The sequence below is a fragment of the Brachycentrus maculatus genome, unplaced genomic scaffold (assembly GCF_059751285.1).
Source record: "Brachycentrus maculatus isolate JH-2025_06_01 unplaced genomic scaffold, ASM5975128v1 h1tg000119l, whole genome shotgun sequence".
NCBI classification, from domain to species: Eukaryota; Metazoa; Arthropoda; class Insecta; order Trichoptera; family Brachycentridae; genus Brachycentrus; species Brachycentrus maculatus.
In genome coordinates, this window is record NW_028280872.1 from 1122619 (window position 1) to 1146500 (window position 23882).

Genomic DNA, 23882 nt, shown 5'->3' on the forward strand with positions numbered 1-23882 from the left:
ATCGGATTGGGGACAAAAAACACGTTTTTCAATTACTTTATTGCTTGTTTTATTCAGAAACTATTATTTGTCGTACCTTGAAAATATAATTTTATTTTAAGATCGAGGTCATGTTTTTAGTTAAGATAAAAAGCATTAAGCCTTTCGTTAAAAAAACGTGTAAACATCTTTTTACCAATTATTTTATGTATCTAATAAAATTCTACCGTATTTTATGTCCATGTAGTTTGAATTATCCATGTGTAATATGAGGAATCTACATAGAAGAAGAACATGTTAACCTACATTTTTTATTATGTTTAGTCCATTTTTCCGCATGTGGAGGAAAACATAAATATATTATAGTTTTTTTTTAAAAATATTTTATGTCATTGAAAGATATTGTTAGTTGTTTTATTGGAACATTATAACTTAGGGAATATTAAAATTCAAAAGGTGTTGCGGAACTATGAGTTGAGATTCAAAATTACACAAACATATCATACAATATTAGATTGTGTTACGCAAAAAGTAGACAGTCTTGATTCGTCAAAAATGTCTCTAATTTGGATGAAATACTTCATTTTACATATGCATGTAGCATCGTCCAAAAAGTGCTTTTATTTATTTTTTGTATTTTGTACTAATGTATTTTTACTACCACGCGTTGTGTAGGTTATATGTATCATTGTGTTTTATGATCATTTACGTTTGTGTAATGTGATTGTTTGATTGTAAGTTTCAATTATTAAGTTTCACTTTTATCACGTTTACGGTACATCGTTTTTTTAAAACCTTAGATTACGGGAAGTTTGTAAAATTTACGACAGACATATCTGTAGGGAGCACTGAAGCAATAAATGTAAAAAAAATCAACACAACAGACAACTAGCATGTTTACATTATTTTTTTACCGATGTGTTAAAATTTTATGTAAAGTTCTCAAAAAACTTGTTGTAATTATTTTTTAAATGTTTTCTGTAAACGTTTTTGGTAAATGTGAGTTCTTCTTATCGTCGTTAATTTTACGATAGTCCCGTATTAAGGTACATTGATACAAGTCATGTGGTCTACAGCTAAATATGTACATACGTTTATTTATTTTCTTTTACGTACGTTCAATGTAATAGTTTTATATTTCAAAACACATAGATTTTATAATAAATCAATTCCTTATTGTTATTTTATTTTTCAATTTCAATTCCATTTTAATTTTTTTTATTTTATTTTATTATTATTTTCTGCTAAAAAGCAATATTTGTATTATTTTTTGACATCTCATCAAAGATGAAGAAGAATATGGAAGTCTGGGCATTTACGGGGCTTACGACTGTCATAGGCTGGTTTAAGTGATCACTTTACACACGTGTAACATTCACCAATTCTACCCATTATTGACAACCACACTACTCAAATTCTGAATTTGAAAGAATTTGAGTAGTGTGGTTGTCAATAATGGGTAGAATTGGTGAATGTTACACGTGTGTAAAGTGATCACTTAAACCAGCCTATGACGGTCGTAAGCCCCGTAAATGCCCAGACTTCCATATTCTTCTTCATCTTTGATGAGATGTCAAAAAATAATATGAAAATAACTCCTGTAATTGGAGATTATCCAGATTTTGTGAACAAGTATTTGGACACACTCAAAATGTTGTAAAGCAATATTTGTATTTAATATAATAACTTTTGATCAATTTATATTTTTTACATCTATAATTTTCTTCCAATACCCTTTCTTAAAACTTTGTGAGACATTTTTTTTTAATGAATTTAATGTGATATTTTCGTACTTGTAATAACATTATATTGTGAAATGCAAATACAAAATAAATACTTGAAAAAATGTCAACTACAGTTTAATACGGACTGGTCGTTTTCTGCGTATCACCATCCGTACAATAGGGAGCATATTGTATTCATTCCCCACATTACACACGCGCTTGATATCTTAAGACCAGGCGTCGAGTTGGCACTGTATCACACTTCCTGCGGTCAGGATAAAATGATTCATGTATATTGGATTGAAATAAATTTAATGTACTATTATAAGATCTGCGACCTAATGCCACATACTCGAATTCGGCATAAGAATGTTGCCAGGCTTCATCAAATATCAAAGTAATATAAATATATTTTTAATGAAGTCATTTCGATTGTGTGTAAAAAAATGTTAAAAAAATAAAGACCTTTAAAAATAGATATTGTGTTGGTCCATTGGTGTCATAAATCACACTTTACGAATTGATTGATTTATTACACATTTTATTTATTAATGCCTCAATTTTTTTATCTGTATCAATGAAATATATTAACCGATACGTTTTTTAACCTTTTCCACTTCATAATATATTATGTATCCAAACTTTTTAAAATGATAAGTGTGTTTAAATAGCTTAGTTTTGTTATATTTACCCTAAAGTCATACACCGTCGAAAAAACTGGATGCGAAATAGCAAATATGAAAAAAAATGTAGGAACAGTTTCAATAGCGGGATTCAAACCCATATTTGGACAAGCTTATGAAACCTACCACTAAAGTCTATAAGAGTCCCTTAAGGTGGAGACTGACCAGAGTATTTCGTCGTAACGTAACACGCTACGATGCGAGCATTCAGGCAGTCAGTACACCGAGCCGAGCGCTCCATCCATAGTTTCGGATGCTCGGTGATGCTCGCCGCGAGCGATGTTACGACGCTACGTTACGGCGACGTACTCCGGTCAGTCTCCACCTTTAAGGATTGACACTCAATTGTTACAAGGTTAGACGATTGAAGATGTATTATTAAAAATAAAACTGGTATTAATACAACAATTGAGTTTAATTTTACATGACTCGTTTTGAAATTCAGAGATATTTTCATCGACAGGTGATCTCAAAAATGTTTGTATGATCACGATGAAAACACATATAGTTTTCGAAACTTACGTGTGAAATGAAACTGACTTAGTGATCTAATGCAAGTGCTTAATTTTTAATAATCAACATGTCTCTACACAAAATAATGCCAAATTAATAAAAAATATTATTGATGGTTTAATTATAACCACTTGTGACGTGTCATCGAAGAAAAATTCGCCAACGATTCGGATGAATAACGTGTTCGTATGATGAGAAATAAATATATTTATGTATTTTAAAACGATTTATTTTTTAAACTGTGTTTTTGTGATCACCTGTCGATGAAAACATCTGTTGATTTCGAAACTAGTCGTGTGAAATATAACTCAATTAGAGATCTAATACAAGTGTTTAATTTTTATAAATCAACATGTCATTTCACAAAATTATACCAAATCTATAAAAATTTAATTATAACATTTTGAGTGTGTCCAAACACTTGTTCACAAAATCTGAATAAAAGAAATATAAGAGTTTCTGCTTAATAATTGCTTCTTTGCATCTCACCAATAGATGTCTCTAGTGAAGTTCTAGTGATTCAAGAAGAAGGTTTCTAAATTGGTTCATATGTATAGAACTTCCAAAAATTTGAGTAATGTGGTTGTCGATAATGGGTAGAATTGGTGGATGTTACACGTGTGTAAAGTGATCACTTAAACCAGTTTATGACGGTCGTCAGCCCCGTAAATGTCCAGACTTTCATATTCTTCTTCATCTTTGATGAGATGTCAAAAAATAATATGCTTTAATTATAACCACTTGTGACGCATCATCGAAGTAAATCGTCAACGATTCGGATGAATAACGTGTTTGTATGCTGAAAAATGTATTTTTCCAGTTTATTTTACATCTTATCACCGCTAGATAAAATTGACCTTTAAACATGTTATTTAAGGTTGTTAGGAGACATGATTTTGCCATGTATGAATATAAAGCATAATTTGTTTTATTTTGACCTACTTTCTGGAACATTTAACCTGGCCCAATTTATCTTCCGCTATTTCGAATAGACTCACATACATACAATACATTATGTTCATTATAATTTGATATGTAAGATGTATATACTTGTGTGTACATATGTTAACTTGCAATATTATCTGATAGATATTCATCAAAACAAATGTGTATTATGGTACAACAAATACCCTCACAAAATACAATTATGTTTGTACATATTAATGTGATATTTGAAATGTTTGTGATTACGATATTTGGTAGTCAGTCAATAAAATAATCAACATTTTGAGTGTGTCCAAATATTTGTTCACATAATCTGGATTATCTCCAATTACAGGAGTTATTTTCATATTATTTTTTGACATTTCATCAAAGATGAAGAAGAATATGGAAGAATATGGATACTTCCATATTCTTCTTCATCTTTCATGAGATGTCAAAAAATAATATGAAAATAACTCCTGTAATTGGAGATAATCCAGATTTTGTGAACAAGTATTTGGACACACTTAAAATGTTGTAAATAAATTGTCTGGTCAAATTATAAGCTTAAATAATAAAAATGAAAATGGTATTTTCTGGCGTTTCTCATGTGTGTGATTATAATCCAGGATTCGGACCTCACATACTAATATAAGAGTTTATTTTGCTTACTAAAAAGCTTCTTTACATCTCACCAATAGATGTCTCTAGTGAAGTTCTAGTGATTCAAGAACAAGGTTTCTAAATTGGTTCATATATACAGAACTTCCAAGAATTTAAGTAGTGTGGTTGTCAATAATGGGTAGAATTGGTGAATGTTACACGCGTGTAAAGTGATCACTCAAACCAGCCTATGACGGTCGTCAGCCCCGTTAATGCCCAGACTTCCATATTCTTCTTCATCTTTGATGAAATGTCAAAAAAAAAAAATCATTAAAAATAAATTAAACGAGTAAAAATACAAATAAAATTGAAAATTATATATTAAGGCTTCTCCTAGTATATAAAGTAATTCGAAAAAGAAAAAAACTCACATACGTATCATGAAATTTTTTTCTATTAAAAAAATAAATGTCGACCATAGATGTCGAAAAGAAGAAAAATGCAGTTGTACTTTTCAGTTTAACATTTTAGTTTTTTTCCTTTTCTGAAATTTGAGTAATATGGCAGTCAATCATAAGCAGATTGTTTAATGTCAGAAAGTATATGAAGTTATTAGAGAAACCAGCCAATGACAGCTCGTAATCTCTTTACATTTTCAAATTTTTAAATCTCTGTCTCAACAGACTTTTTCGTGTATGTTTCGGTATAAATAAAAATCATTTTCGAAAGTATTTCGTATTTATGAACTTTAAAATAAATTTATTTGAGTAATATATTATTTATATTTAGATATTTCATAATTTTATTCTCAAAATCATAGTGCATGTTTATAACAAGACTTGCTCATAATAACTGAATCAGATATTTGAGCATATTATATTTAACTATAAATATGACTGAAATGAACATGCACGTGTGTATTGGCTACTACAAATAAATTGTTATGTTTTTTTATAGTGTGCGACAAAAGCCTGGAGCCAAATTCAAATCCAGTTATAAACAGGGGAACAGAAAGTTGTTGTAGGTAGCAACGCAAAAACGAGCGGATATGAGTGGTTTCAAGCCTCTCTTCCCTCGTTCATTTGACTAGCGCGCGATAAACAAGTCTCAAGTGGGGTGGCTTTACCCGCGTCTGTGTGTGATGACTAATTTTATCCATTAGCAATTATGCTACCCTGATACCAGAGTAGAATAATTAGGCTGATATTTCCACGTATAATGGGGTAATCATAATAAACATAGAAAAGGAGTTGTCGCGCGGCTTTTGAATGGTATTACCGAGTTAAAAAGTTTATTAATTACATGACAGATAATTATTGTTAACAGGGAAATAAACACGTGTTCGTTTTTATCATAGAAGTACTTACGTACATGTTAAAAAACTGAGTTATTGCTGCGTAACGAGTGAAATTAATTTCTTTCCTCTAAGGAGAATAAAAGGGGCATCGGAAGACATTAAAAACGGTCCAACGACATGGCCGCTGTGGGGGGTAAAAACTGGCTGCAAGCAGCAACCGACCGAAAAAACTTGAAGGATACAGAAAATAGGCCTATATCCAGCAGTAGAAGAGAAAGGTCTGAAGAAGAAGTTCTTTCTTCTGAATAATTAAATATATAAGTTCAAAAATCAGACAATCAACATGACTAAAATTGATTTTTAAACGTCGTATCTTATTTAAAAGAAGACGATAATGTTTTATTTAAATTAATTTAATACATTTGTTTTAATTTAAGTGATTTTGAAAAAAAGTTAAATCGTTGAGTTAATCTGGTCGTGAATCTAGTAGAGTTTTGAACTGAAATGAAACACATCAGAAATTAATTTTGTTTGACATTCTAAACAGAGTTTATAATATATTGACAATAAACTATACTGTGCATACAGTAGGTATATTAAATAATAGAAAAATATATACGACGGATTAGATGAAAAAGTAATTTATGCTATCCTTTAAAAATCTCTTTAGTTTAATTTTAATAGATAGTGAAAATTATTTACTAGTGTATTTCAAATTCATCTTGATATAAGGGGGTTTTTACTCCAGCAATATGAGTGCTGGGTACGTTTTCGGAACACAGGCTACGTAAGACGAGCTTTTACGCTAGTAATAACAGTATTACAAAAGTCATATTCCTACACTTAATTATACCTACCTCGATTTCCCTCATGAGTTGTTAAGATAATTATACAAACATTATTATATAAGGTGGGTAATGAAAGTAGTTCAACGTACGACGTCTAAATATAAGAATAAGACACGTGACAATGTTTTTCACTTCCAATAATTGGCAACGGTACGAAGCTTGGGAAAGCTGATGTTGACGACCGACCGACATTTCATTAATTGTCGTACGAATATACAAAATGTATTTATTGAGAAAAAGTCGTATTTTTCTTTTTCGAGAATGCTGACAGGAAATTTCGACATTTATCTCCTGAAATACCTCGCTCCGAGGTCGTGCAAAGTGATTTGTTGAGGAAATACTTGAAAAAGGAGTATTATAATACGTCTTAGTACCTGACAGTATAGATTGGAATGAAATCATCTCTACTTATTTATTTTTTTACAAAAATGTTAATAAAATTAGTATATAACCACTCACCGAGATTTTTACGTCTACCGGTTTCGAGACGTACCCGTCTCTTCGTCTATGTGTTAGTTAGCTGTGTTAGTGATTGTCCTGACGAAGAGACGGGTACGTCTCGAAACCGGTAGACGTAAAAATCTCGGTGAGTGGTTATATACAATTTTATTAACAATTTTGAAAAAAAAAAATAAGTAAAAATGACTAACCACAAAGTAAATGCTTTAAATATTAATAATATTGAGAATATATATAAAATCATCTCGATTGGTTTTCATTTTGAGGGATGATTAGTTGTAAGGACGCTGTTTGTATTTTTCTATTTATTCCTAATTTAAATTTAAATTTTACTTGGTAAATACCACATTAAAAAAAAATACATTTTTCACGTGTTTTGATGCATTCAGCGAAATTTTCAAACACCCTACGTTTATAATTAACTATATGACAATGACTAAAGCCTCCCTTCTATTATCTCTATTATATGTCAACGATAACAAATAATAAATAAAATAAAAAACAATTAGAAACAGGTCATATTTTATTTTTATCGTATTTTATCTACAGTATATAAACGTGTTTATCAATACGCTACGGGGGCGGATATTAAATGAAAAAAATAAACAGTGATAACTTAAATCAGCCAATGAAAACTCGCACGCCCTGTAAATACCCAGGCTTTTACATGTTTCTTTATGTATGATAAGATTTCTATATAAAAAAGCTAAGTGTTAAAACCTAGATCTGTGAACAAGAATTTTGAAACACTAAAAATACTCGGATAAATATTATAATTATTGATTTTTAAATAAAGACCCATATAATTTGGGTAACTACCTCATATAATGTGTGCACACATTGATAAATATTTTTAATTGATGTCGTTAATTTATCTGTCCACATAATTATGAACTTTGTAACTAAAATTATACTTAATTACTCGTTTAGTCATAGGCGCCGGCGCATAAAATTTTATTCGGTCATAGATATTTTACTATCTGACTGTGAGTATGATTCACTTTTAGTTTATCCTTCAACGTTTTATAAAACAAAGATAAGACATATATTTTATACTAGTCAAAATCATAAATCATTCTAATTTCTTATTTAATTTCATGTGGACTTGCTGTCGCTAAAAAATCTTATTGTTTGTTTTAAATTTTTGTATTTAAATAAAAGAGTTTAAAAAAAAAATATATATATATTTATATATATATATGTGTATATATATATATATATATATATATATATATATATATATATATATATATATATATATATATATATATATATATATATTTATATATATATACATATATATATATATATATATATATATATATATATATATATATATATATATATATATATATATATATATATATATATATATATATATATATATATATATATATATATATATATATATATATATATATATATATATATATATATATATATATATATATATATATATATATATATATATATATATATATATATATATATATATATATATAACAAACGTATAATTAATGTATTTGTAAATTAGCAGTAGAATGATTCGTTTTTTGAGTGACACAATCGTTTAAAAAATCAATAATAATAGTAATTTTGCCAATAAAATAAATTTTACTAACAAAATTTCAATCTATATCCTTGTTTAGCTGTATACAAACTTAAGGCAAACATGGCCACTACCAGCATTTATCGGAGTTAAAATTAATTTTTGAGAACTTTTTGAGACATTGTGCTATGTTTCTGTTGTAATATTTAATGCTGGACTTCGAATCTGAAAATGACAGGAATGACTAGGGCCCTGGTACTTGTTCTTTTATAAGCTTCGAACGTGCTAAAGTACCCACCAGGAATTCAGAAAATGCAAAAGGTCTTAGATTGCCGTGAGTCACATATGAAAATGTCGAATCTTTAACGTTAATGCTCGCAATGCTGTAGCGAAGAATGCGCTCTTCGTCGTTCTAGCAACACAGTACGAGGACCCTCGTAACACCTATGGTTCATCACCGCGGGGTAACCGTATAGACAAGCCGCTTCACAAATGAGCTTCAGCATGTGGATGTGTAACTTGTGTGTATGCGTGCAGTGTTACTGTCAAAAGCAGGAAACCGTTTATGTCTGGGAGACGACAATATATGTATGTTGTACCGCGGAAGATAAAAAGAGTTTTTTTATGAATTCGCATAAATTTATCGTAAAATTGTATTTTTGTACGTGAATGTTTGTTCGAAAAATTCTTAGTCCCAGAATTCGATCGTTAAATCAAATTTAATTTTTTATAAAAATACATAAATAAAATAACCGATACAATAAAATGATAACTATTTAGTTTGTTTCCTTTTTATTTTAGTTGACCAGTATATAAGTATATGACATTTTCTCGCTTCGATTACATAGCGCACATTTTACAGTCTGCTCTTCAGTAAAGTTATATAATATGTAACGCATTTTAAAAAAAACTACTTATTGGAAATAGTTACTTAAACCGAGCTTATACTCGTATTGCAGTGCTTCCTAGATGAGATAAATTATGTTTTAACTGTCCAATGTCTGTGTGATTGAGATTTTTTGTAATTGTCACTGGCAATTTGAATAAAAATATTATTTATCAAAAAAAATGTTTATGTCATTAAAACTGAAATAAAAAAAAAGTGATTTAAAAAAAAACAACAATGACCTCTTGAGCCAGTTGTTCAGAATGTAGCTAATAACAATAATTTGCTATGCATACATATTTCTTTAAAAAAAATATTACTCCTTGTCAATACTTCGATTGCCGAACTCGGACTGCAACCGCTACGTCCATACTCAAATAACTTAGCGCTATTTGTTGTTATTCTGAAGAAAGAATAGGCTTTTTATAAACCCTGTCAGTTTAAACCCGAGCGCCGATCGCGCAAGTCGACCACGTGTGTGTTTAAACTTTCAAACGATTTAGATCGGTCGTTTACGAGCTTTTAAATTTCGCGGTTGGAAATTCAAAAGCAGAACATTGAATGTGGAATAAAATTGGAATGTGTATTTTGTGAAGACAACTTTAAATCCAGTGCGAGGGAAATACAGTGATTTTCTGATGTTTTTTGTCTAAAAGTTTTATATTATTTTGTGAAAACTTTGAAAAATTTATCTGTATTCTAGAAAATGTCATGCGCAGTGACATTATTCGAATCCAATATCAATTTTCAATTTCATAGGTAATTTTTTTTCAAAACTTTGTGCCCATATTATTATTATTATTATAATTTTTCTCCCCTTGTCCGCCTCTATGGCTACCATGCTGGATGTCCAGGATTCGACACCTAGGAAGGTTATAAATATAAAAATATAAAATTTGTATTTTCGCCGAAATTTTATATTATTTATTTAATATTACCATGTACCCTGAAGTGTAGGACTGATTTGAATTCATAAAAAATATCAAATAAATATTACATGAATTTTATGATGGGGCCTATGCACAGTGGCGTGCACAGATAATTGATTAGGGTGGTCAGTAGAGGTAAATAGTAAGGTAAGCTAGGTACTACTTACTAGGGTAGACAGTAGTAAGGTAATCTAGGTAATTTACATTTCATCTTTTCTGTGCCATACTTCCCCTACAAATGTAGCCGAAATGTTGGCAAGAAGTATGATAGTTACACGGCATAATAACCCAACACCCAGAAATAACTTATCAGCATCTGAACAGCCGTGAAAATCTAATTATGTAGATTATAAGTGCTCGAGATATATTCCAATTTTTTTTTGACATTAAAAAAATTAATTAATAAATTTTCAAATGTTGTTTTAATTTCAAGCTTATTAAGAACACTTAGTCCCAGAATTCTACTACAAGCGCTCTGATTTATCATCTGACGAGGCATGTCCTAATCCATTGGTCCATTGGCATTGCGACGAATTAAATATAAATTGTTATAAATTGCGGTCGTGTCCACTACATAAACATTCATTGGACACTTACTTCCTGAAGGTTTATATACTCCTGGTATATTCCTTTTTTGACATCTCAACATAGATGTAGATAAAGAAGAATATGGAAGTCTGGACATTTACGGGGCTTTCGACCATCATAGGCTGGTTTAAGTGATCACTTTACACACATGTAACATTCACCAATCCTATCCATGATTGACAACCACACTACTCAAATTTTTGGAACTTCTATAAATATATTATTCAAATTCAAAACAAAGTCCTTGAACCACTAGAATTTCAGTAGAGACATCTATAGTGAGATGAAAGAAGCTTTTTATTGTATGTGAGGTCCCAATCCTGGATTATAATCACATACATGAGAAACGCTAGCGGGCTGGTTTAAGCGATCACTTAACACTCGTGAAACATTCACCAATTCTACCCATGATTGACAACCACACTACTCAAATTCTTGGAATTCAAAACATGGGGTTTTTATCACTATAATTTCAAATACACACTTTTTTTATACTAAAAATGGTGAAGGTACTCCTGGTATAATAAATTTTTCATAAACTTTAATCACTGGTTTATTTAAAAAAAAGGCAAAAAATCCTTATTTTAGGACAATGTCGGTTATCACAATATTATCATCAAAGGTATATCTTAAAAAATACAACTCTATATCTCTTGAAAAGATCGCATAAATATTATTATCTTTGAATTAGAAGATGGTTCACACCTGATCAGCAAAATACATGTATGAGAAAAGGTACCAATCTTCTTATCTAAATATTCAATCTTTCGGTGTAAACAATTAGCTTAAATAAACAATGATAAAACTTCCCGCTTTTGGGTCCGCACTAAGGATTCCAAAAATAAGAAAATAAACGTGATTCACATTTCTAAAAACGCAAATCTAAAAGTGTTCATTTGATCCGAAAAATCAGAAATATGAAATCCGGAAAACGTTTTTCTGTCGCGTTCGGTGCAATGTTTCCTCCACGAGTAATTGCATCCTTTTCTTTGATGTCTCAAAGATCTTTAAATGGTTTTATCTCCCTTTTTCACACTCTTATGATATTAAAATTTTACACAAAATCCATTTTTACACTATATTTAAAGTAATATTAATAGCATGTACAATGTACTTAATATTCATTAATGCATTACAAAATACGGAATTTATTTAAAATAAACTTTATTAAGATATAAAGTAATCTACTACTGACATGAAATTGGTGCATAGAGCACCACATCGAATCAACACAATGTTAACTTGAACATTATGATGTTGATGAACACGATTACAAAGAAAAGTTTTACCAATTTCAAATAGTTAATGTCTTCAAAAAAGTAATTATTTAATAAACCTTACTCTATTTTTGAAAACATTTGAAATTTTAGAAAAACATTTATGCTTAAAGCTACATGATATAAAATGAAATGCAAATAGTAATATGATACTCTGGTAGTATCTAAAAAATCAAATACAATACTTCCATAATAATATAATTTAAAATAAAATCTGTAATACCCTTGTACTACAATAAAGTAATTTGATCCCAACGGAGAAAGCAGTCAATGTTAAAAGTTTCGTGTAGTGGTTAGGACATTTCGTAATATAATGTATATTGAAGAGTTTCGTTGAGAAACCAGATGTTTAAAATGGCGTTCAACAGCCTACGAAATCTCACGTGTTTTGTCGCCCCAATTAATCATTAAACTCCTTTGTTTATAGAGATAAATCTCCCAAAAACTGTCTCCGAAAGTTTATAAAATTCATTAAAAGTGTGAGCAGAGGAAGTGTTGTATATTTCAAGCCAATGTTTATACGTGTATGTTAAGCGTGTTAAAAGTAAGTTAGTTCAACACCTATGTACATTCGGGGTGATTTAAGAAACTTGGCGCTAGACTTATTTATAAACGGGGTGTTTAGACCAACTTGGTCTTAGTAAGTGTTCCAATTAGTGAACTGGTGAAGTTCCGCAGTTCTGTAATGCGCGTGGTTACCGTTCACAAAACAAGTAGTTTGAGGACCGCTGGAGTTGGCAGAAGAAGGATGCTGGAGTACTTCGGCGGTATGGGAGATCCGGTACTAGGGCACCAGAGGATGTTCGGATTACTCGTCTTGCTGATCACCGTCAATCCGGCCTTCACAGGTAAATATTCATATACAAATTTGAAATAAAAATATTTCCACATTGAACTCATCTCTATCAGTGTAGTAAATCTCTACAAATTGCAGCAAAACAGACATGTATTTCATTTTACTTCAGAATTGAAACTGGTTGAACAATTGGTTCAGCAGACGATAGTACCTCTTACGATGTAATGTCCCACGTAAAAGGCCATCTCTTACATAATGACAAAAAATATCTACATAGCGTTTCAAAGAAAATATTAATTTCCATTTATTTTTTTATATTTCGATTATCTGTTTTCCTGAATTATAATGAATGTTGTTCAACATGTTGTGGGCTTTCTCGTCAAATACAAAAACAATGATTTTTGTGAGATATTAATTTTATTATACCTGATGACATATGAAATGCTCTTCCACCAGTAGTAAGAAATAGTAAGAATGAGATGATCTTTAAAAAAAAACTATGAATACATTTGTTTTCTACATTATTTCCATTATCTCCTGTTCCCCAATTTAATCACAGTGAAGTACCCTTGAGGTAGTATTATACGAAAATGGTGCTATATATTAAAAAAATATTATTACTATTATTACATACATGACGTTCATCGGTTTACAGTTGTTTTTTGTATAGTTATTTTGTATTCTGTACCCATATATAAATATATAAGGGAAAGTCATCTTTGGAAACAATTATGAAATCCATAAAATTTGATATGTTGATATTTTGACCTTGTGGATCTACAGACTTTAAAGTTTTAAGCTTGCTTGTAAATACCAACAATAATCAAATTATAATATAAGGTAACACGTGTTTCGATGGAATCCACATCATTTTCGTACGCCAAGAATACCAATAATGTTTGATAACAAATGTACCAAAAAAAGTATTTCAATATGGCGTAATAATTAATGGAGTTAATCGGGTAAACTTCAAAAGTGACGTTTGATCTTCTCTAATAAGACGAAATTAGACAACATTAGAATTCTGCTGAATTCAAACTCATCGAATCGTAAAAATGTATACCTACCAAAAACCTCAATTACTCCCTCTGTGCTTTGTTGGCCAGAATAATTATGATTGTGTTCATTTACAAGAATAGAAATTGGAAATGCTATAAAGGAAATTAGATCACACACGAGAACGTGGCTATCTAGTTAGCAAATAAACTTAATTAAGTTTGATGAGTGCGTCGTAGACCTTTTATCGAGTACCCAGTGTCGATTTTAAAATATTCAAGATAAAGTCGAAGAATACAAATATTTTGTATTATTTTATAATAATTTTATATCATGTAATCAATAATATTATGTAAAAATTAGCAAGGGCCGTTAATAAAAGAAAAAAAAAGTTACGAGAGTGAAAAAGGCAAACTTTTAATGGTATCAATTTTATAAAAAAGTTATTGACACTGAAACAAATTATGGGAATAATATACATAATATAAATGGTATTACTTAATGGTCACAAGGTTTAAATGAATATTTCGGGGCATCGAAATTATATGATACCCTGAAAACTTTACGTTCCATATGGAAATTAACGTTTTTACTACATTATGTAAATAGCTTTAACCTTAATTCTGAACTTATTTCTAAGGAATTAGGCATCGTAAAATTAGTTGTTAATCCTTTTTTTCAGGATATTTTTTTAATAATTATTATTATTTAATATCGAATTTAATTCATGTTAAAGATATCGTAGTCATACAGGAGAAAGTGACCAAGTGCATATTTTTTCATCATTGACTATTTGATATCTTACTAGCTTAATATTGCCCTGAAAAATTCCCAAAGGATTTTAAACTTGGAAATATAATATGTTGATTTGTTAAAAATGACTAACTGCATTGATGTTTATTTTCTTGCGAAGCAAAAGTGACCTAAATGGGGCCTCCTAAACATTTTACGTTTTGGTAGTTGGTCACTTTCTCCTGTACGACTATACGATATATGTTGTTGACGTGTTATCCATTCATTATAACTCTAGCTTTGAACCTCGTTTACTGGAGAATTCAAATTATAAAATCCAGATATTTGGATACTGGAATATAAATTTTTAGACTTATTATATAATTATTCAATGTATTTTGGTATGCTGTATTATAACTTAATATTATTTTTTTCAGAAATATGTTCAATGGAATATTTGTAACTAAATTAAAATTGTCAATATTCTTATTCTTCTTAACTTATCGTTTTTGATGGCTGTTGGGGTCAGCTCTCCTCATCCTCAGGTTATACATAGGTCCTTCTTTCATGGACAACGTCACCCAATATACCTTTAAATCGTGTTTTTTTTTCTGCAGCATCTATGAATTTTTGAGTGTTCCTCTAGATGTCAGAGAAAAAATATCAACATATTATGGAAATTATTATGTTTTATTTTTATTTATTTGAACTTCATGGACATAATGAAATAAGTACATTGGGTGGGGCTTATTGCTAAAAAACAATGTCTTCCAACCAACCAAAAACAGACTGAAATTGATCAAAACGTTTGATACCATATATAGCTGTTTGCAATCAGAAGGTAGATAGTACTTGCACATTTAAAAAATCATTTAAATTATAATTTAAATACGTAAAAAAGGAAAAACTCATGGTATGAGATCTCGATTATTACAAAGTAGCTAATATTATGCACAATAAGTTTTCAAATTGAATTTCTTGACAAAAGAATAATTTTAAATATTACTTGAAATGTTCTCATTTGAATTTGTCAGATAATAAATACAAGTTTTTTTTAGAAAAAAGTAAACTCTTGTACACATAAATTAGGATTGTCATTCTTAAGAACTAGTTGTAAAAAAAAAAACAATTGTTTGAAAAACTGACAACACGACTGTGACAAACTACAATAGAACATATTAATAATTCATATCTCATTACCTCCTTTTATTGTCTCAGTCATTTTTGAATCCGACATGCTTCAGATCTATGCACCTGTTCCAATAGTGTGAACTTGTAGCGGCGTTCTAGCGTAACAACCGTTATTTTTCAGATCGTCATTCGTTCGCCCATTAACCTTTCAGTTGTCGTTAAAAAGCAAATTCAGCAACTTCTTATTATTCACAACATATTGAGTGTATCCAAATACTTGTTCACAAATCTCGACATATTTTGACATCTCAATATAGATGAAGAAGAATATAGAAGTTTTTATATTTAAAAGGCTAATGACCTGTCATAAGCTAATTAAGTGATCATTTTATACTTGTGCAACATTCACATTTCTAGCCATGATTAACAACCACACTACTACATTTTTCAGGTCTCCTAAATATGTGATTAATGACACAGTACATATGTATGAGTTCATAACAGCCATCTGTGTTGGATTAAGAAAACTTTTATTTAGCTAGCAGGGACTCTTAAAAAAGGGATTTTATAACGTAATTCCAAAAAATCCGGATTTAATCTTCACTAATTCATGCATCAAAAAAAATTGTCACGAATTCTTTATTTCTACTTATTACTTTGAATGTAAAAGAGCATAATTGTATATTTCAAAATAAAATATATCACTTTTTAAAAATACTCGTGTATAAATATGTATATATATATATATATATATATATATATATATATATATATATATATATATATATATATATATATATATATATAAATATGTATTTATATATAAATATATATATATATATATATATATATATATATATATATATATATATATATATATATATATATATATATATATATATATATATATATATATATATATATATATATATATATTTATATATATATATATATATATATATATATATATATATATATATATATATATATATATATGTATATATATATATATATATATTTATATATATATATATATATATATATATATATATATATATATATATATATATATATATATATATATATATATATATATATATATATATATATATATATATATATATATATATATATATATATATATATATATATATATATATATATATATATATATATATATATAATTGAAAAGCGTCTGAATGGCGAACAATTAAAGATATTATGATACTTTGTGGTACATTCCCCATACAGAGTCTAATATCATACGGAGAAGAGCGTAATATGTGTGTAATATCGTGCTATGAATCATAATACGCTAAGTACAAAACAATGTTTTGGTTTCTATGTAAGCTTGCTTGTACTTACACGGATATATACTTATGACATAATGATATCAAAGCGTATTAAAATATTCTTCGGAACGGGAGAGCATAAAGGAACCGGGAACGCTACGAATGGGTATATAATCTTTTGATAACCGTGAATACGTAGGTGGTCCAATTCGGAAAATTTTAAAAGGTTGCGCGTGTAAATTTATGCTAAATTTGATGAAAATATATTAACATAGAGACGAGACATCTCGGTAAATGGCAGTGTCCGTATTACCGGGGACGAGATATCTCAGAAGCAATAAATGCACGCATGTGTTACAACCCTGTCTGACAATAAAAATTTGAAACTGGTTTAACTTCAAGAATAAAACTTTAATAATCTATGAGGGATATAATGTTTGGTAAGTAAATTGTAATTAAATAAACAAAACAAAAAATAATTTACTGTAGGCATCTTTAATTTTTACAAAAAATACTTGGCCTGATGAGCACTGTGGCGCAATTTATTAGTGGCTATGAATAGGTTAAAACAATATGATTTTTACTGAATTAAGTCAAATTCATTCAAAAAGTTATATGACATTAATATGATTTTTTTATCAGTTATATTTATAAACTATTTAAAAAAATATGTATAACATTTTTCCAAGCCTTGATATGAAGTATGTTAGGCACTAAGATTTATGTAGCAAAACAGTAAAATAACAATAAAATGAAGTAAAGTATCCGACATCGGTCCCAACATAGATGAAAATAAATCATTTCTTTTTTTAGCTAAAAGAAACGAAAATCCACTTAATGATCTTAAAGCCTTCTACATAATAAGCAGTAAATGCAACTACCATCTAAAAAAGATAAGTTTTCTTATATATGAGAATGCAAAAAAATGTACTGAATAGCTTTTTTGTTATTTGAAAAAGCTCCTTTGGTATTTTGTAATCCTAATAACCTTAATATATTATCTCGAACCCAGTGACATTAAGCACATGAGTGCACACTTATCACTTTGAGCTTATATTACGATACTTCTACATAAAATTCGTAATATTTTGTGCAATAAACGCATACGTGGTAATGGAACCGCGGAAACGGCGTGACATGGTGATAAATGATCACCCTATATCATTATTTCTTCGGGATAAAAGTTGATGGCATACATAAAATTTCAATGTTATTATATTTAAATGGAAAAAGGCTCATTATATTGTATTTCTGTTTCAATTGCGATGGAAACTGCGATTCCGGAATGGAAAAAATAAAAGAAAACATACATTCGTAATACATAATATGTTATGTTTGATTTCAAAACAATGGAAATATCAAAATTCTATGAAACAACAATATAATGGAAAACATAGATTATTATTAAGTTTAAGATATTTTTTTTTAAGTTTAACTAATTTTTTTTCCTATCATGTGTAAAAACACCTATCATCTACTAAGATTATATTAATCATATAATCTTAGTATATGTATGATTTTGAACAGACAAATATTTATATTTTTATAAATATTAATAATTTAAACAAGTTTATGAGGGTTTTAGTGAATATGACACTTATTAATGAAATGTTCATCTATTATTTCGAGAAATAAAAATACTTTGTGTTCTAATCCACTCACATTTTTATTAACCAACTAGTTTCGGCAACAACCTGTTGCCCTCTTCAGGGTTACATTTATTACTAAATGTAACCCTGAAGAGGGCAACAGGTTGTTGCCGAAACTAGTTGGTTACTAAAAATGTGAGTGGATCAGAACACAAAGTATTTTTATTTCTCTAAATAATATATCAATATGATCCACAAAGTAAATGCTTTCAATATTCAAAACGAAATGTTCATTCTTCAATAAATTTGTTCATTCATTACACGAAGAAAAGATGGTCAGTCTTGGTCTACTGGTACCTGTATGGGCGTTTTACATAAAATATTTACCGGGAAAATATTAATCCTTGCATATCAGGATTAACTTAACTGTTTAAATATTTAAGAAGTATTAATTTTACGTATACAAACGAGAAAACCAATTAACCCGCTGTGTTTGACTTGATGAAAATAAACCTAATTAATAAAAATATGTATGGTGAGTTAAAAATTCGGTTTGATAATCAACCAGGAGCTCATAAAACTTTATGTATGTACGTATGCTTCAGCTTTACCAAAGCGTTTAGTTGCGAACAAAAGTATTTGAGTTATTTTGCATATCGTCCCGCGCGAATATGTTTCATTCTGAAATTTTTCTGTTATAGTTTACCTGAAAACCCTTTTGGGAGCTAAAGCTGAACTAAAAAGCCAGAAACGTTTTTCCACTTCGTAATAAAAGTGTTCATGTAAATTCCTGGAATGAATATACCCGTAACTACTGTATAAATTTTTACTTTGATTTTGCGTTTCTGTAATATTGAAGGAATGTACGCTTTTTAAAAATATATATATTTTCTTTATTCGTTCATATTTTTTGTTTGAGTTTCAGTTTTTTCAATATGTTATAATTTATAACAAAATAAATGAAATTCTGTATTACAACCAGCGTGCGAGTGGGTGTATAATAAAATCCAATATATTATGTATAATATGGTGAAAAGTTCATTTTTGAAATGAAAAAAACTGTTAGAAAATAGAAAATAATGAAATAAAATAAAAGTTTTAAAATAAGAAGCAGTATAAAATGCCAATGTCAAAGATATTTAAAGAACATATTATTAGAACAATTTAAATGTGCATCTTTATGCGTACACATATTTGATTGTGCAACCGTTCAAATTAATTTGATTACAATATTTATATACCTACTAATTTGAATCAATATGTTGTCTTAACCTGACCCAAAAAAGTCTTTTGAAACTATGAGTAATTGACTGTTTTTTTACTGTCTTAAAAAAGGGACCTAACCCAAACTTACCTAAGCAATCCAAATATTGGCACCACTTGATTGATTTTTTAAGTATTCACCACAAACATATTTTTCATAATTTTACAATAATTTTTGTTTGTTTTTGTTAAATCATTCAGTAACTTAAAAGCGTATTTGAATGCGCTTAGATAAGGTTACTTATTGATACTTAACTTAACCAACCAAATCATCAGTGACAGACAATGATTCTTTGATTATTTTTTAACCATTTTTTGTTTATTTTCATAATTCATAAGAAATTTTGTTTGAACAAAAAACGTACAAAAAAAGTACGCTTTGAAAAGAATAAAAAACAATCGATGTAACTAAAGTTGATCTCACGAAAAGATTTATCGAGTGTACCCACACAAACGTGTTGGCGAGGTTCGGCAGGGATAACAAGTTTCGCGACGAGTGCGAAACCGCCAAACATTGCTTTGATATCGCGAAGTATCATATTTTTAGGATAGCAACACATAAATACGAGGAAGCTCACGTACGGGACATTAAAAAAAGTATAATTTTGATTTACGGTTTGGCGTTTGCCAAGTTCGCATTTTCCTAGTGTTAACACTCTGGAAGACATTTATAATTCGGGAAACCGTCGCCAGGCACCGCTTTCATCCCTGTTGACAAAAATCGAAATTAAACTCGGAGCGCCATAGATTTGTTGTGAATACTTTCCACAAGTCGCAATGCAGTCGTTCGAAATCGAAATGGAACGGAGCTCTTTTATTTCTCTCCGACCGTTGCAAGGAGTTTATATAAATTTTAATTTATATGCGAACCTTTCATTTAAGGAAGCTTCATCATTTTCAACGGATATTTACTGATCTATTTCAGAGCGAATTGAAAGTTTTGAGAACGTTTAAATACACTTATCTGAGTACCAATAATCGTGAAGTGCACTAAAAAACTGTTGAAATTTCATTCCGGGTAATGAGAATACTTAAACACCTTAAAATATATCTGATTTTTTTAAATGTTTTTTTTTTGCGGTACTTTATGGCACATTCCAAGAACTGTATGTGTATACTAATAAAATTTATAAAACTAGTTTTGTTTTTACAACATTTTGAGTGTATCCAAATACTTGTTCATAAATATGGATTATTTACAATTTTATAAGAGTTATTTTTCACATTATTTTTTAACATATCAACAAAGATGATTTAGAATTGGTGAATGTTACACGTGTGTAAAGTGATCACTTAAACCAGCCTATGATGGTCGTAAGCCCCGTAAATGCTCAGACTTACATTTTCGTCTTCATCTTTGTCGAGATGCTAAAAAATAATACAATTAAAAAAAAACTTTATTTTAAACCAATTTTGTTGTCAGTAATATTGTTCCAACTGGTTTCGACAAATAACATATTTTTTTTAAGGATATTCCGAACTCTGAAGATACGTTAGTAAACGTATTAGATGAATATAAATTGGCATGCTTAATTTAGAGTACAAAAATTTACTAAATGCTTTTACAATAATTTCTTAATATTTTTATACTAGTCGAATGCAATACAAAATCAAATTGATAAAAATAAGAGGTATACATATTTCCATGTCTCTTTAGTAAGCCTCAGATCAGTAAAAGCTACTTAATTCAACTTAACGAATGAAATTTATTATACAATATAAACTAAACACCCATCACGATTGAATTCCAAATTCTTATGTTGGATTTATTATTAACATGATGTTCATAAATAACTTTTGAGTGAGGTAATTACGTCACAAATTCACAAATTCTCAACCGAGGGCGCCACGGTCAACCGAAATTCCAAATCTATCAACATTACAACCAACATACTAAAGGAATCCAACGAGTGTGCACATGATGTTTACAAGTATTTTAAAATTAATGAAATATAGATGTTCAATAACGGCCAGAGTCGAATGTTATATAATACAAGTGTACCAATTAAGCCAGACAAATCTCATGTCGTAAGCTCAAGAAAGCTGATATATATATTTTTTATTTTCTTATACCTTCTTTCGTTTAAAAATTGTACATGCTTCTTCTCACGTTAAAACAGAGAACTAATTATAAATTTTATGCATAAGTTGATATTTTTTCAGCTTACGATATTCATAAAAAGTTATGTTTTTACCCCGTCAAATCTAAATTACTAAAAGTGTTACAGTCATCAATTAAAGCAAATAAAAACCTATCACCGTAAGCTAAACTCGTAGTCCTAAAATCTAATGTATGGAAGTGAAGCATGGAGTTGGCATGGAATCCCTCAGACGAATATGTGGCAAAACGATGTATGATAGATGTTCGAATTGTGAAATAAGGAAAGAATGCAAGGCTAATAATAAGCATTATCGATAAAATTAAGAAAGACGTTTTACGATGGTTTGGATATATGTAACGAACGACTGAGGAAAGAACAGAAAAAAATGTATAAAACGAATGTAGTTGGAAAAAGGAGCAGAGGAAGACCGAGAAAAACTTGGCATGATAAGGTATGTAAATTCCTTGAGAGTGATTAGGTTAGGAGTCGAAATAATCGGCGGGTATGTGTGAGAAGATGCATGAATGTGGAAAAGGCGAAGAATGTTGACAAAGACATAGTAGTATTGCGTTCTAAGCTAAGTTCAATGCTAAGTTAGTTAGTATATGTGTGTCAACTTTAATATTCTTAGCAGCATATTTTCAACCCGTAATTAAATTGTTGTCCAACACTCTCATACACATATTTATATAAAGAGAACGCCGAGTAAAGAGTTGTTTGTTCTCAAATCAAGCTGTCAATTATTTTCCTTGGGAGGCAACACCGACCGACACTCTTGTCAATAGTTCCTAGGACAAAACAAATACTCGTTACTCTCTACGGTTCCATACAACCCGAGAGAAGACTAAACTTAAAAACTTACAAACCGGAGGACTTAGCGTAAGGCAAACTACCATATTTTTTTCACCCTTCAAAAATATTTTTATTTTTTATGAAATTCATCATTTAAGTATGAAGTACAGAGTGGCACAAAATCGATCACCCTATCGGAAGATGTTCTAATTTTTACAAATAGCGTTAAACGTTAATCATATTTAACATTTGCGAACTAAACAGCTGCAGTATTGCATATATATATATAATAGATTGATAAAACGGGTACAAATATGTATTAATAATGGCGGCAGCCACTTGGCGGATGTCATCTTTTTTCACTTTACAAAACAATTATTTAAAGTACAAATAACGTTTTCCAGTTCTTAAATATTTTTGTTTTATTTTATTAAAAAGCAATTGAAAACAAAATTTCATGATCAATTTTGCGCCAACCTGAATCTGTTGGTATACTACAGCTGTCTAGTTCACAAATCTCAAATATGATTGACATACAACGTCATTTGCAAAAACTATGACAATTTTCGATAGGGTGATCAATTTTGCGCCAACTTGAATATGTTGGTAAACTACAGCTGTCTAGTTTACAAGTCTCAAATACATTGACGTACAACGCCATTTGTAAAAACTATGACAATTCCTGATAGGGTGATCAATTTTGCCCCAACCTGAATCTGTTGGTATACACAAATCTCAAATATGATTGACGTACAACGCCGTTTGCAAAAACTATAAGAATTTCCGATAGGGTTATCAATTTTGCCCCAAACTGAATCTGTTGGTATACTATAGCTGTCTGGTTCACAAATCTCAAATATGATTGACGTACAATGCCATTTGCAAAAACTATAACAATTTCCGATAGAGTGATTAATTTTGTACCATCCT

General features: G+C 29.4%; 1 protein-coding gene across 3 annotated transcripts in view; it reads left to right on the forward strand.

Moving 5' to 3' along the window:
* Window positions 1–23882, forward strand: part of LOC148309618 (uncharacterized) — a 156815-nt gene that overhangs the window by 10694 nt on the left and 122239 nt on the right. The window contains exons 1-2 of one of the 3 annotated variants that reach the window (XM_088259665.1): window positions 9903–10224; window positions 12687–13107. In XM_088259665.1, the coding sequence (XP_088115791.1) occupies window positions 12945–13107 (163 nt within the window). In that variant the 5' untranslated portion in view covers window positions 9903–10224; window positions 12687–12944. Of the gene's footprint in view, window positions 1–9902; window positions 10225–12686; window positions 13108–23882 lie in introns of those variants that run through there. The other 2 variants (XM_088259666.1, XM_088259668.1) reach the window with 2 other exon arrangements.